The 16,524-nt window shown below is 34.2% G+C and overlaps 1 protein-coding gene across 1 annotated transcript in view; it reads left to right on the top strand.

Moving 5' to 3' along the window:
- RAPH1 (Ras association (RalGDS/AF-6) and pleckstrin homology domains 1) overlaps nucleotides 1–16,524 on the top strand; it is a 76,496-nt gene that overhangs the window by 47,870 nt on the left and 12,102 nt on the right. Inside the window, 7 exon segments of the mRNA XM_070421933.1 lie at nucleotides 4,872–4,949; nucleotides 5,370–5,529; nucleotides 7,970–8,091; nucleotides 9,728–9,793; nucleotides 10,879–11,022; nucleotides 12,092–12,202; nucleotides 16,251–16,349. Of these exon segments, the coding sequence (XP_070278034.1) occupies nucleotides 4,872–4,949; nucleotides 5,370–5,529; nucleotides 7,970–8,091; nucleotides 9,728–9,793; nucleotides 10,879–11,022; nucleotides 12,092–12,202; nucleotides 16,251–16,349 (780 nt within the window).

The following is a 16,524-nucleotide window of genomic DNA, read 5'->3' as shown; positions in this document are numbered from 1 at the left end:
AAAGGAACTGTCACATTGTAGTGTAAAGAGCAAGCAGTCACTTGGTAGCTGCCAGTATAATCTTAGAAAGATTAGTCTTTTGGGGCCTTAATTTAGTGTGTGACAAGTTTCAAGGTGTTCAGATAATGTTGGTTCTCTTCTCAGTGAGAGTCATATCAATTTCATGATTTCTTTCTTTGCTTTACTTTTTTAAATTGATTTTAGAGAGAAAGGAAGAGAGAGAGAGAAACATTGATTTGTTGTTCCACTTAATTATGCACTCATTGGTTGATTCCTGTTTATACCTTTACCAGTATCAAACCCACAAAACAGTGTATTGGGACACGCTCTAACCAACTGAGCTTACATGGTCAGGACAGTTGCATGATTTCTTTAAGAGAAGTAAACTAGTTACTATTTTGGCCCTAAACAGTTTTCTAGAATAGACCACTTCATGGGCATCAAACTGTTTACTACTACAAGTTTTCTTTTAATTCTTTTAATTTACATAGCTTGTTTATTGTTATAATCTGTGAAATAAACTAGATCCCAAAGAAACTGCTAACTTCTCTTTAGCCCCGTAATTTCAATAAGATTTGTTCTGAACCCACAAAGCCTTAATAATTTCTTAGTTGAAGGAATTCCCTAGCCGTCTGTTAGCAACTGTAACTCTGTAAGTATTCTGTTTTTTACACTGAAGACAATGCTCTAACACTTTGTGGCCACAGCATTGGCTTTCATTTAATCGTAAGATCTTCACTGAGTTTTTGTCCTTGATGTAAATTTGAGGAGGCTTGGCATTTGATGATTATTGATAGCCACACAGGGGTTTTTCAGGTAGAAAATAGGTTGTCTCTTGCTTTTGTAAGAGAAGGGGTAGGAAAGAAAGTTCAGTTATTATATGTGTGAGGTATCTTTTACATATATTTAGGATAGTTATGGGACAAACAGGGTGAAGAAAGGGATAGGCCAAAGATAAGGGGCAGAAGACTTAAACCCGGAGTTTGTTGGCTTTAACAGAAAGGAGAGAACATGAGATGAATAAAGCTCTGTTCTTTGTTTTAACTTGAGTTGCAGATAGTAAACATAGATTTGCATTGCCTTTATAAATAAACTATTGGATATCTTCTAAGTATATAATCTAAGTACATTAGCAAAGATTTATTGATCTTTCCTATATTGCACAATACTCTATAAGCTTATAACAGTTTCTTCCTTGTTGTGGTTAAAAGATATGATGATGACTTAAATAAAGTAGGTGAAATCAAACTTTCTGAGGAAGAATAAAATACTATGAATTTTGCAGTTTGATATAAACATTTTATTTCCACTTTTGCTCCAAACTCTAGAACTTAGAGGTATCTTGATTAATTGTTTCTTCAAAAAGCTCCTAGCAAGGACATTCTTGTTAATAAACTGGAGAAGAATGAACTTAAATTTCCCTAGGTTGAAATTAAGGTAGCTTTTAAACTTGAATTTGATAGTTTTAACACAGACCAATTTATGTAAAGAGTAATATGTTAAGCAAATGGGAGAATAGCTAAATTTGGGTGTTCAAATAGCCTACCTTGCTGTTTTACCGAAAAATGGTTTCTTATTGATGGCTAGGAAATCTCATTGGTTTAATGTATGTTCATTGGTTGCATGTATCTTGTTTTCTTTCCTTTTTTTTTTAAATGGAATTTATTGGAGTCTTTTGTTTCTTTAAATCTTTCTTCCAGTGTATCAGCTTTTTTCCTGTTGGCCTGTGGAGCAGAAACTGATCTGGGAGTTTAAGCTAATCTTATAATTGAAATACTTTTGATGTCATTTCTTCAAAAGATAGCACTGATTGTGTTCTAGATAATATACTAAAAGGGGAGTTGTGAAAATAAATTTTCATAATAAAATTTATAACCAATATCAGATGTAATATTTGAATTCTTATATTCCTTTTTTGAATAGACTTTATATTTTATAGTAAAATTTAGAGGGAGGTAAAGAGATTTCTTATATACCACTTACCACCACACATGCATAGTCTCCATTATCACCATCTCCCACCAGAATGGTACATTTGTTACAGTTGATGGACCTATATTAACACATCATTATCACTCAGAGTCCATAGTTTATATTAGGCTTCACTTTTGCTGGTGTACATTCTATGAGTTTGGACAAGTGTACAATGACATATATCTACTATTAGAGTATCATACTATTAGAATAGTTTCACCCCCACAAAAATTCTGTGCTCCACCTGTTCACCCCTTCCTCTACCCAACCCCCAACAACACTAATCTTTTTACTGTTTTCATAGTTTTGCCTTTTTCAGAATGTCATAGAGTTGGAATGTATAGCCTTTTCAGATTGGTTTCTTTCACTTAGTGATATGCTTTTCCATTTCCTCCATGTCTTTTCATGGCTTGATAGATCATTTCTTATTTAGCACTGAATAATATTTCATTTTCTGGAATCAGTATAATTTATCCATTCACCTACTGAAAGATATCTTAATTGCTTACAAGTTTTGTCATTTTATAAATAAGGCTACTGTAAACATCTATATGTAGGTTTTTGGGTGGAGGTAAGTGTTCAACTCATTTGGGTAAGTGTTAAGGAGCATGATTGCTGGGTCGTATCATAAGCATGTCTAATTTTCTAAGAACCCACCAAACTGTCCTCCAAAGTGGGTGTACCATTTTGCATTCCCACCAGCAGTGAATGAGAGTTCCTGTTACTCCACAACCTCACCAGCATTTGGTGTTAACAGTGTTTTGAATTCTGGCCATTCTAATAGGTGTGTAGTGGTATCTCATTGTTTTAGTTTGCAGTTCCCTAATGACATATGATTCTGAGCATTTTTTATAGTCTTATTTGCCATATGTGTATCTTCTTGTATCTGTGTAACTCATTGTTAAGGTGTTTTGCCCATTTTTAAATTGGGTTGTTCATTTACTTGTTAGTTTTAAGAATTCTTTGTATAGTTTAGATCATAATTCTTTATCAGATATGTCTGATATTTTGCAAATATTTTTCCTAGTGTATATAGCTGTCTTCTCATTCTCTTGAATATGTTTTATCCTAAAAATGTATTACGCTTTTGAGGACATCTAATTTTTTTTAACTTCTGCATATTGATTATAATATAAAAGAATTTGGCCTTTTAGAAGTTCATGTTTATATTCCAAATATGCAAAGCATTGATTCTGCATACCAGTTTTTCCTCATCAGACTTTGAGGTTTAAATTTATAGTAGTAATTTAGTTTTATTTTATAACCTGCCTTAAAAAATCTTGTTCAGATATATAATCAACAATAATTCTGTTGTTTATTTGCATAAAGTGTGGATAGGATGATCGAATCTTTTAATCAAATGAAAATATCTATAATAGTCTAAGAATTCAGTTTTATCTTACTCCTCTCCATTGTTAAAATAAAGTTCTTTGTTTTCTGTCTAATTGGGTTTACAGATAGTATTTCCAGACCTTGGTGGTTATTATGTTAATTCCCTGACTCCTTTCATTGACAAGGATCAGATTTCTGACAAACAAGCCCCACTGTCTTCCCCAACCACTGGTTTTTCTGTTTCACAGAGTAGTGAGTAAATACTAAGCTCAAAATGAGGGGAGAAAGCCTAGAATGTGAAGAGGAAAGCAAAGCAGTTCAGAAAGAGGAAAGCCAACAGAATTTAGGAGAGCAGTGAATCTCTTTTGCGGGGAGTTTCTTTACCCTGATAGCTTTAGGTTTTTAATGAAGAATAACACCCGGGTTGTGGTTTTTAATTAGAATCCACAGTAAATAGTGCTTGTCTGATATAATTAGGTTTTTCTTTTGTTGTTGTTTTTAGTGTGTGTGTTTTTAAATTTTATATTAAATAAAGGAATCTACAAGCTGATAGTTTATATTTTTCTTAGTTATTTTCCAGAGAAATCAAAGTTTAGAATTAGAAAGTAATCTTTTATAAGTACAGGTTTACTTACATGAGTTTTCAACTGGTAATTAATGCTGCAGTGTACTATGGCCTATTGCTGGAAAGTGCAGGTAAGTACTGGTATTAGAGCACTGTATGTTGTTTTAGGAAAAAAATAGACTAATGGTTTAAGTATAGTTGTAGTTCTTGATAATTTTATTACTACTCACCTAAATTTTATAAAGTAGAAGTTAGTAGAAATTAAATATTTGAAAAATTATATTTAACTTAAAAATTATCAATGAATTAATGGAAATAAATTTGAGTTTATTGACATGAGACATTGATTATATTGTGTGTTTTTTTCCAAAGCAGAGTAAAACTTATAATATAATGTAGCCTCTTCTATTTTTATTGGTATATTAATGAGAATGTACCTACATTTTTTTAATTAAGGAGTTATATATGGTTGCAAATAAATTGATACTAGGATTTTTTGTTTTGGTTTTTTTTTTTTTTTTTTTTGCTATTTTTATGATGATACGTTTTCACTGTAAGAGAACAAAACATTAGTGTGCAAAAAATGGATTGCCCATGCTTTGGAGGGGTAATAAATTCAGAGTTAAGTATTGTGCAGGTGTAACAAATTGGCAATCTCACAGATAACCTCTATACATTCATGTTTCCCCTAGCCCAGAACCCCAAATTCATCTTCAGATGGACAGAATCAAACTCATTAATCTACATTATAGGTTTCTTTTTCTCTGGAATATGGAATCTAGTCTAATAAGAGATCTTCAAGTAGGCATCTTTAAAAAAGTTTATAATATGTGAGCTCTCACTTTTGAACACGGTTATTTTTAAAATATACTTTATATAATTGTGTGAAGTTATATTCTTGCTGAAATTCAATGCTAGCAACATCCTTAAGGATAAAAAGACTTCTTTTAAAAATCTCATTATTTTAGCATTAGTTTATCTGAAGTGCTTTTGTTCACAGGAAGAACAAGCAGCAAAATTGAAAGCTGAGAAGATCAGAGTTGCCCTAGAGAAAATTAAAGAGGCACAAGTGAAAAAGGTGATACTTGGATTTTTTAAATCAGTTTTACAGATGTATAAAAAATTGCCTTGTTTATATAATGTATCTCTAAGATATGGAGAGGTAGAGGGGTAGTTCTTCCTAATATATTTTTCACATGTATTTTTTGTGGATAAAATGCATTTTAAAAGAAGTAAATTTCTGATTTTAAGTTACCCTAACAGTAAAACAAAATAATCTTATTATGATCTTACCCGTTATAATTTTAAGGAGGCTTTACATTTGTTTATGTAGGTTATTTGATACCTAATTTTAGAGTATTTTTATATAATAAATTTAAGTTTGTTTTAATTTATATTTAACTGAGGGCATTACTAAGAGCAGTACTCAATTATTGGAAGAAGTTTCTAAAATGTCTGATTTTTGGTTTGCATTTAATTTTCTTTTTGCCTTTTATAGCTGGTTATTAGAGTCCACATGTCTGATGATAGTTCTAAAACAATGATGGTGGATGAGAGACAGACGGTGAGACAAGTGCTGGATAACCTGATGGACAAATCCCACTGTGGTTACAGTTTAGACTGGTCACTGGTAGAAACCATCTCTGAGTTACAAATGGGTTAGTAATCTCATTGCTTCACTTACTTTTTAATTTCTTTTTAATTCTAACAGTTTTTGTGTTGGTAAAAGCACTTGGAGACATATTTATATTTTATCCCCTATAATATAAACTTGGCTTTTTACATTATCTTTTTTTTTTCAAGTATTTTGAGATTTCTTTGAATATGAGGTATCTAGTTGAGTTTAGATTTTCTTATAGAACAAACTTTTTGTGTGTTTTTTAAGGTAACAAAATACTATTTCCCTTCAAATAAGAACTGCATAGATCAACACATTTACTGAAGACCAATTTATTCACATTTGTATTGAAGTCTTTATTCCTGCATTTGATTTTCAGGGGACAAATAAAGCACAAATATCTTATTTTTAGCTAGGTGTATTATGTCTTAGTTTCCTAAGATTTGTAGTTTGGTATGATGTCTTCTAATTATAAACATCCTCATTTTTTATATCATTCTTGACTTTTAAAACATTTTTTTTTGTAATATTAGTTGTATGATTACAGAAATCTTGCAGTAATTCTCTTAGCATACTTAATTGAATCAGTAATCAATGGTAACTTGCTATTTTAAAATATGTATTTGCATTTCTCTTACTACTTACTATATTTTTAAATATTCACAGCAATTTACAGATAAATAAAAAATATAATTATTAACCCCTTCTCTCAGAAAATATGTACACAACTCCCAAAACTAAGTCATAAGTTATTAGACCATCATTAACATGAATAAAAATGTATTCTTGTAATACTCATCTATAACTCTTCTTAATTAGAAAACTTGTTTGAGTTCATAGATGTAGTAGCATTATGATACACAGAAAATGTTTGGTTGCTAGTTTTGGAATATTTTTATGATCGTAGTTTTAAAGACTCGCATTTGTAATATTTCTGTATTACCTCTTATATAATTAACTATGGCGTTTTAAGTAACTATTGTTTAATCATATATACATGGCACAGTGCTTCAACTATAGTATAAGGTGAACTCATAGATACAGAGATCAGACTGGTTGGTTGCCGGAGGGGAAGGGGGTTGAGGGGCTAGGTGAAAAGGGTGAAGGGATTACATGCAAATTAGTAGTCACAAAATAGTCACAGGGATGTAAAGTTCAGCATAGTGACTATAGTCAATAATATTAATAAGTATATATAGAGCCAGGTGGGTACTTGAAATATCAGGAGACCACTTTGTAAAGTAGTATATGGTTGTCTAACCATTATGCTGTACACCTGAAACTAATAAAAAATAATAGTGAATGTTAACTGTATTTGAAAAATAAAACTAAAAAAAAAAAAAATATATATATATATATATATATATATATATATAGTCATTCAGTATTTGTTGAATGAATAAAAGAAAAGAAAACAAGGGGCTACTAAGAGCCCAAATAAGTTGGTAGAAACAAATTATGATAAATGTAAATTACTCAATTAAACAAATATTATTAGAAAGGATGAATAAATAAAATGCAACTGTTTGCTGTTTATAAAAAAGACCTATTATCTAAAGACACATAAGTAAAAGTAATGTGAAAAGACACTAACCAAAACAAAGGTAATTAACTTTGTTAATAGCAAAATAGACTTTAAGCAAAATGCATTACTAGAGATGAAGAGAACACACATATTCACTAGAAAGAGACCATATTTCTAAATTTTATCTAATAGCATTAAATTGTATAAAACAAAAGTTGACAGAACTACGAGGAGAAACTCATGTCAGCCTTCATAGTAGAACCTTTTCAATGATCAGTACAATCAAGCAGACAAAAAAGGATACAGGAGATTTGAAAAATAATTTGTTTGATCTATGAAATAAATTTAGAACACTATCTAATTACAGTAAAATATACATTCTTTCCAGCAGAAGAGGGATATTTCTAAAAATTCAAGTATGAGGCCATAAGCAACTTCAAGAAATTTCAAAAAATTAGTATCTAAATGGGTTCTTTGAATATATATGTTCAATCTAAAGGTCATGTGCTTTGATTCCTAATTTGGAAATTAGAAAATATGTCTATGTTTAAAAGTAAAACCCATGACTCAAAGAAGAAATTATCTTGGAAATTTCTTAAATTACAAGAACTGAATACTATTGGAAATACTTAATATCAGAATTTATGATATGCAACTAACATATTCTTTTTTAAGGATGAATGGGAAAAGGCTGAAAGCTGAAGAAGACCTAGAAGAAGAATTAGATTCCAGTCCTAATTCTTCCATGTAGCAGGCATGTGACCTTGCTAAAGTCACTTACCACCATTAGGGCACGTTCCCTTATTTGAAAACAGGTGGAAAATCTCTAAGGGCCCAGGACTGTAGTGTCAGTAAGGATTCTGTGATTCTGCTGTGAATTATTTTGCATGGTTTCATATATTTGATGCAATTCTGGTGAATACTAACAAAGTACTGGTATTTTATTTTGGGACAGAGAGAATCTTTGAAGACCATGAAAACTTGGTTGAAAATCTTCTTAACTGGACAAGAGATAGTCAAAACAGGCTTATGTTTATGGAGCGTATAGAAAAATATGCACTTTTCAAAAATCCACAGGTGAGACTCAAAAACACAGAGGTTGGTATTTTTAAATGCTTATATTGTTCTGTCATTACTAAGTTGATAGAGTTAAAAGATTGGCAACCACCTGGTTGGAATACTGTGGTGGTAAAACCCCATGGGAGCATTCACTACTGCTAGGGTGGAGGGACTGCTGGGCCCCGGTCGTCAGGCCCGAGGGAGGTTATCAGCCCAAAGAGCCGGATAGGGTGAGCCCTTGGGGCAGCAGAAGTAACTCCAGGGAGTTTCCAGGTTTCTACTCTAATCCAGAGCTGTGTTCAGTAGCTATTTATTTGGTGAGTTTCTATCCATCAAAGAAAAGTACTTACATATTTAAGTTTCTCTATTTCAGCCATTTATCCAGTTGAGATTTTGATTTGTTTTTTAAATTATTTTTTGATCTTAGTAATCTTGATTATAAATGGTTCCACATACTAATACATGCGACCTTGCTTTACTTGGCATCTTTGCTTATTTCAAAACAGTGTTTAAGTTAATACTTTCTATTGCCAAAATCCTATCTTATATAATAAAAATGTAATATGCAAATCGACTGAACGGCGGAATGACCAGTCTCTATGACGCACACTGACCACCAGGGGCAGATGCTCAACACAGGAGCTGCCCCCTGGTGGTCAGTGCACTCCCAGGGGGAGTACTGCTCAGCCAAAAGCCAGGCTCACAGCTAGCAAGTGCAGCAGCAGTGGCGTGAGCCTCTCCTGCCTCCACTATGGGCGGGTGGTAAGGAGCGAGGGGTTCCAAACTGCTAGAGCCCCAGACTGCAAGAGGGATGTCTGACTGCCGACTTAGGTCCAGTCCCCGGCGGACATCCCCGAGGGGTCCAGGACCGTGAGAGGGCGCAGGCCGGGCTGAGGGACTCCCCACCTCCCAGTGCATGAATCTCATGCACTGAGCCTCTAGTATTTTATAAAAATCAATAGGCAAGAGAAAACAACCCCACTATAAAAAGTAGTAATGAGGGAAAATAGTAGCAGTGTTGAAGGTATTGAGTAGTCATCCTTCAGGTGGCTTAATCATGGCACATCTTTACTGGACATTTTAAGTGAAGAATACACATTTGGGAATATGGGTAGATCTTTTTATGGGTGATTGTTGAAAATTTTTTCATAAGGCTAATAATTAGAATTCATATTTTAGTTGAGTCACCAAAATGAGATTATGGTAGTCTCAGAGAATTTGGGATTTCTTCTTTAAAACCCAGAACATAGAATTACATTTTCTGCATCTGGATCAGTTAAGCTCAGCATATTTTAAGGAAATTTGCTTTCTTTGTCATACTTAATTTGTAAACCTTTCAGGTCCTGTAAACACAACTTTCATTAGATATATCAAAACATAATATTGTTGCATGTAGTATTACCTCAGGATTTGGGGGAGAGCACTTACATTGAGTAGGTCAAGATGAATGAGAAAGGTAAGGAGGAAGCCACTGTTAGCCATTTAATGATGGTGTCCCTGCACAGGTTGCTTTCCAAAGAGTGTTCCTTCTCCTCTACACAGCCGGAAACCGACACAGAGGTGCTATGTCTCTAGAAGAAATCACATATGCTCTTGTGCCAAGGGAATAATAGAATGTGTTTATCCTTTAACTTTCACGTATTCATTTTTCCAGAACTATCTTCTGGGGAAAAAGGAAACAGCTGAGATGGCAGATAGAAACAAAGAAGTGCTGTTGGAGGTATGACTCTTCACTCTCCCATTATAATATTAAAATATTAACCACCATTTTTTTAAGTCAGTTATGTCAATGCAGTATGTTTATTTTTGCAGTGTAACTAGAGGAGACTCTATTTTTCTATAGCCTGATGGAGAGAGTTCAGCTGGTGTACTAAAAGGGACATGAGCTTTTTGGGAGCTGATGAGTAGGAGAAAAGGCAGGGCAATGAAGCGTATGATTGTGCTGTTTATCTGCTTACCCAGAGAGAAATTTGAATATAAATAGCTGTTTACAAAATATTTCAAGCCGTAGTCTTACTGAATGTTTACATGCATAATCATTTTTAAAAATACATACATCTCCTTATTTTGAAGAATAATAAAACAAATTCATATTGAATTTTTGGCTTTTGCTAATTTAAGAGCATTAAGACCAAAGACGTTCATATGTTTGAAAACCTGAATAAATGCTTGCTTACAACAAGGCAATTAGGAAAGTGAAGATCAGCACTCAGCTTTTTATATGGTACTCACTACAATTAAGAAAAATCCTTTTTATAATTCCTGATTTTTCTGTACTTCAGGGAGAGAGAAATTAATTTAGGCTCCATATGTCCTATGTTAATCTTTAGTGAGTATTTCTAAAATTCTTTTACTAAATACATGGTTGCTTTTTGTAATCATTCACTTAGCATGTTGCTTTCTTTTAAAATGCATTCCTATTTAGCTTGACAGCTAATCTATGTTATTAATTTGGATAAATATAAAGTTCAATGCTTATGTTAGTTCTGACACTTTCATTAAATTTAGTATAACTGTGCTGTTTACAAATGCATTTAAGTGTCATTACATGCAACTCAGTTGACATTTCATCTGTTTCTTCAAAACTGTATATTAGGTAAAATTTCACAGGGACTGCCATAGCAGTTCTAAAATAAATCCATATTATGTTACAATGGAAAGTTCTAATTGAGGTATAATTAACAGCATGGTTTTAATACAAAGCCACTTTGGTTTAATTACAGTGTCATACATTTTACAAGAGTAAACACAACTTTGTTCTGAGAATCCAAGAATTATATGTCTTTCCAATTTATCATCTTTTAGGAATGTTTTTGTGGAAGTTCTGTAACTATACCAGAAATTGAAGGAGTCCTTTGGTTGAAAGATGATGGCAAGAAGTCCTGGAAAAAGCGTTACTTTCTCTTGCGAGCATCTGGTATTTACTATGTCCCTAAAGGAAAAGCGAAGGTGTGTCCCTTCTGCTGGCTTTTGAGTTTCTTCATTGTGCTAATTGATTTTAATTTGTAGTGAGTGTGCTGACAAGGTGAATCCAGGCTCTGATTTGTTTCAACTTCTGTAGGACACAGAACATTGCTTTGTTTACTGATCTGTTTATAAAGAAGAAGAAACCTGAAAATGTTCACTCTCTGCCCATTAGTTGGGCCAATCTCCATTCTCTTGCCAAATTTGAAACCATCCTTATATGTATTATTTTTTGGGACTTCTACCAGAGTAGTCTTTGCTGCTCGTTGTTTGGGGAGAATAGCTTTCTGGGATTATGGATGTTTCAGCCTTACCTGTCGCTTTTGTGCTTACGGGGGCGAGGCACTGTTTTAAGCTCCTCACTGTATCACTTCTTCCAGTCTTTACTGCCACCCCGAGAAGTACCTACTGTTGCCCCTATTTAACTGGTAAGAAAACCCCGACTTGAGAATCACTGTGCTTGAGATATGTGTGGACAGACACTGAACTGCATTATTTTCTTGTTCTTTCCAGAGAGCTCTACTATATTAGATTATTTTTAATATACTATACCAGGGGTGGGCAAACTTTTTGACTCGAGGGCCACAATGGGTTCTTAAACTGGACCGGAGGGCCGGAACAAAAGCATGGATGGAGTGTTTGTGTGAACTAATATAAATTCAAAGTAAACATCATTACATAAAAGGGTATGGTCTTTTTTTTTTTTTTTTTTTAGTTTTATTCATTTCAAACGGGCCGTATCCGGCCCGCAGGCCGTAGTTTGCCCACGGCTGTACTATACCATAGTTAAAGTTTGTTTAAAATGCCACCCTTTTCCAAGCAAGTCAGTGTTAATTGTAAATGGCAAGACAGTAAAAGGGATGGCCTTTTTTGTTGCATCATGGGTTAAAAAAGAAACATTTCTAGAGAATCTCACTGTCTTGTCCTCTGTAAAATAGCAGTAATTTCTACGTGGTAAAATTTTGATTTTTCTACTAGAAACTGTTACCAGTTATGATGTTTGCTTGCTTACACATTATTGTTAATTTATCCGTTTGGCTGTGTTTTATCTTAGGTTTCTCGGGATCTGGTATGCTTTCTCCAGCTGGATCATGTCAATGTTTATTACGGACAGGACTATCGGAACAAATACAAAGCCCCGACGGACTGTTGTCTGGTGCTGAAGGTAAACATGTATCTCTTTTTAGGAATTTTCATTGATGTTAGGCATAGACTGTGTTATTGGACATTTTAGAATAGTTTGGATCTTCATCAGGTATACTGGTTTTGCTTTTTTCTGTGGTTTTGTTTTTCTTCTGTACTTACTCAGCAGAACCATCAGAGGGCACTGTGGTCAAAGTGGACTGGCTCTCATCTGGTCCATAAATAATTATTGTCCCCACCCCCCCCACCCCCCCACCTCCCCACCAAACACACACCACACACACACACACAACTGTAACCCTGGTAATCCATGCATGTAGGTAGTCCATGCAGGTATTATTGCCTGTCTGAGTTGTTTTTAGGGCTTTTTTCCCCTCTCCTTTATACAAAATTTTTAGCTACTCACACCAATTATATCTGTACTTTGAGAACTGATATTTTTAGTGAAGTTTTAGTGATCTGTAGGGACACTAATAAAAACAACTTGTAAAAATCCTGGATAATTACGGAGATGATTATGTCTTTCTCATTAGCTCCATCCTAGTAACCCTTTGGTAGCGATTAGGTCTACATATTTATGTCATTGTTTGATTTTGCTTTTCTGAGAATTGTCATTTGGGTTTGTGGTAGTGGTGTTGGTTTAGTGTTTTGGTGTAGAGTTTTTATTGCTTTGATAAAATTAGGTGTATTGTAACAGTAACCCTTTTGTAGGTAATCCTTTCTTGGAGAATACCGCTGTATCTTTTAGGTTACAGCAGCAAATGATTTTTAAGTCAGTAGAAAGTAGCTTAATCCAGCAATTTTCCAAATGAGGTCTAAGGTCCCCTGGGAGTCCCTAGGACCTGACAAGGGGTCCTCATAATTACTTAAACATAAAAACATAATTTGTTTGCTTTTTACACTCACATTCTCTCACAGATATATAATGGAGTTTTCAGAGGGGTTATATGACATGTGAAGATATCTTTGCTCTCTTAGGTAGTAAAATGTGTATTTGTATATTCTTGTATTTTAATTTCTTGTAAAGTAAATACTAATAAACTTAACCCATATAAGTAAAATTTATTTGGGGGATCTTATTACATGACAGTAAGAGTTGGTTATTTTAACGACTCAGATTGTCAGTGAGAACCTAAATTCTTTCTGTCTTTCCCTGTCCCATTTTCCACATATCAGCTTATTCTCAGGCTGGCTCACTTTATAGTCACAGATGGCCACTACAGTTCAGGCATCACATGTGACCTGGAAAACCCATCTGTCGATGGACACTTAGGTTGTTTCCGTATCTTGGCTATTGTAAATAATACTACAATGAACACAGGAGTGCATATATCTTTTCAAATTAGTGTTTTCATGTTCTTTGGATAGATACCCAGCAGAGGGATTGCTGGATCATATGGTACTGTATTCCTAATTTTTTTAGGAACCTCCATACTGTCTTCCATAGCGGCTGCACCAATTTACAGTCCCACCAACAGTATGCAGTGGTTCTCAACCTTCCTAATGCCGCGACCCTTTAATACAGTTCCTCATGTTGTAGTAACCCCCAACCATAAAATTATTTTCGTTGCTACTTCATAACTGTAATTTTGCTACTGTTATGAATCATAATGTAAATATCTGATATGCAGGATGTATTTTCATTGTTCATGACCCACAGGTTGAGAACCGCTGAAGGGTTTCCTTTTTTCCACATCCTCACCAACAGTTGTTATTTATTGCAGTATTATCTTACTTCCTTTTGCAGCTTATAAAATTCTTAGGTTAAGAATATTTTTGTTCTAAGGGGTTATTTTTTTGAGGTTTAGAAGGATCAAAAGTGTTAGAGTGGGTGGAATGTTACATGTTTTTATTTTCTTACTTGCATGTTAGTTGAGGGAAGTAATTTTCAAGTCTATATGTGTTTCCAAAGTAATAAATGGTGAGTATATATTCAGTGGTTTTCCTTTGGCACTTGGACTGTGATTTTATAGCATCACTTTTAATTACAGAGTTTTAGAAATTATCAGTCTCAATCTAATGTTTGGCATAAACATAAAAAAATAATCAAATAGCACAATAGTAATCCATAATTTATTATATTTTTAAATGTTTTTTATTCTCAAAATTTTTACCTTTTATTAAAGAATGCAAACATTCCAAATCAACATCATTTTAGAAGTGAAATAATTACTTTTGGTGTAGCTATTCATTTGTTTTGGAAGTATTTCATTGTATGTTCTCTTTGGAGTATTTAATTTAAATGCAAAGCTTCTGATTTTTAGCAAAGACTATCTCCTCCATACTTGCTCTTAGCTCCTGTGCAATTTTAAAAGTGGTGGAAAAGAGAGGCAGCAAATTGGGAAGAAGATTCCACCATTTATGAGGTAGTAGTGTGGCATAATGTTTAATAGCATGGATCCTGAAACGAGATTGCACGATTTCAAATCCTGATTCTTTCACTTGTTGGCAAATAACTTTGAATGCGTCCTCACCCCTTTGGGCCTCCATTTCTTCTCAGATTGTGGAGGTAATTATATGTGACTCATAGGGTTTTCATGAGGATGGAATGAGCTAATATTTAGCATAATGCTGGTGCATGGTAAGTGCTCAATAAACGCCACTTTTAATAAAATAACGTTATATTAGTGGAACAGGCATTCTCCTGCGATATTGGCACAAAGCCTGAATGACCATATGAAGGCTATAGAATGAATGCCTTTATTACACGGGAGGTTGAGAATTTTTGAGGTCCTAAAATGCATTTTAAACTAGCAAGTAATCTGCAAATACTCAAACAATCATATCATAATACTCTTCAGGGTGTTACTTTGATTCTCAGGTTAGAGATGAGGAGAGAAGGATAAAGGATAATTTCTCTTTGATATTCTCTGATGTTGTCTTGATAAAAACATTACCTTTGTGTAGAGAAGACACACTTTCTAAGGCAGGGCCACCACTACAGTGGAACACCCTTGGTTTTAGCCCTACTCTCAGGAAATGGAAGGAATTAGTCAAGAACAGTTTGTAAATCACCATAAAGGGAGGAGTAGGGATAAAGGTTCAGAGCCATCCTGTAGCCCCTTGTTCAGATGTCTGACCCCTGCTGGTGAGCAGTGTCTCAGGGAAGCAGAGATGGAGAACAGCTCTTTTAGCCCTAGTTGGCAACACTAAAGAAAGCTTTTTCAGTCAGCCCATTTTATCTTCTGCACAAACTGTGGCCTCTTCTGTTTTGTATCCCAACATCTACTTGAAGCATCTGGCAAATAGTTGTAGCTCAATAAGAATTTGTTGAATGAATGAATGAATGAATGAATGAAATTCCCCTTCCTCCTCTTACAGAAAAGTACACGCTCTCCTGCCTGTCCTCTGCTCTTTCAAGGTTGCTATGGTGGTTTATTTTAATGTGATTCATGAGGAGAAGGGCATGTATTCCAAGACAAGGCTGTGGAGCCTATATTATCAAGAGAAAAAAACTGTTAGATATTATTTTGCTAACCTCTTATTGTTGAAGGGTGATGGTTAAAACTGACTGTAGCATTCAATAACTAAATTGGTGTTAAATGTCTTATCATAGGAACTGAGCTCTAAAGCAATGTGTAGAATAGAATAAATGAATTTACATTTCTCTCATTGTAGACCAGAGACTGATCTTTTAACAATGCAGATATACAACTTACAGTGGTGGCCACATATTCCTGCTGCAGTGTTAACTTATTCAAATTGCTTATTTTATTGATTTCATGGGTTTCCACAACAAACGAATATGGTTAGAGAATTTTTAAAACCTCTTATAATTGAACATAATTTAAATACTTTAGGTAAAATATAGCCATTTTAAAAAATGTTCAGAATAACTGAAAAGAGAAGTCATAATAAACAGTCATTACATCCAAAACTGAGTGTGATTTAGGGTTTTCTTCTCAGAGAACAAGTGGTTGTGGCCCAGTGGAGTTAAAACAACTTAAATCTGTGCTAGCACTTGCATTTTGCAGTCAAGGTCAGGTCAGTCACCCGCCATCCAGCCCTCACCTGTAAACTACACTTAGTTCTCCAGCAGACTTAGTAGGACTTTGTCTTTAACCTTGCAGCACCCACAGATCCAGAAGAAATCTCAGTACATCAAATACCTTTGCTGTGATGATGTGAGGACCCTGCACCAGTGGGTCAATGGTATCCGCATTGCAAAGGTAAGTTTTCTTTGAGTTTGATGACAGAACAATGAAGTACTTAATTATATGGTTTTGATTGTCATGATAATTATTCCGGTTGTTTCATGTTTATGATTTTGCCAGTGTCTGGTTTTCTCAGGCCTTATGTTTTAAATATCTTTTTTTCTTTGGGGCTAGACATAAACTTTTAACA

The sequence above is a fragment of the Myotis yumanensis genome, unplaced genomic scaffold, assembly GCF_028538775.1.
Source record: "Myotis yumanensis isolate MYYU_CA2020_CCGP unplaced genomic scaffold, mMyoYum1.0.hap1 SCAF_8, whole genome shotgun sequence".
NCBI classification, from domain to species: Eukaryota; Metazoa; Chordata; class Mammalia; order Chiroptera; family Vespertilionidae; genus Myotis; species Myotis yumanensis.
The sequence above is the reverse complement of the archived record's forward strand: the minus strand, read 5'-3'. Positions and strand labels throughout refer to the sequence as shown.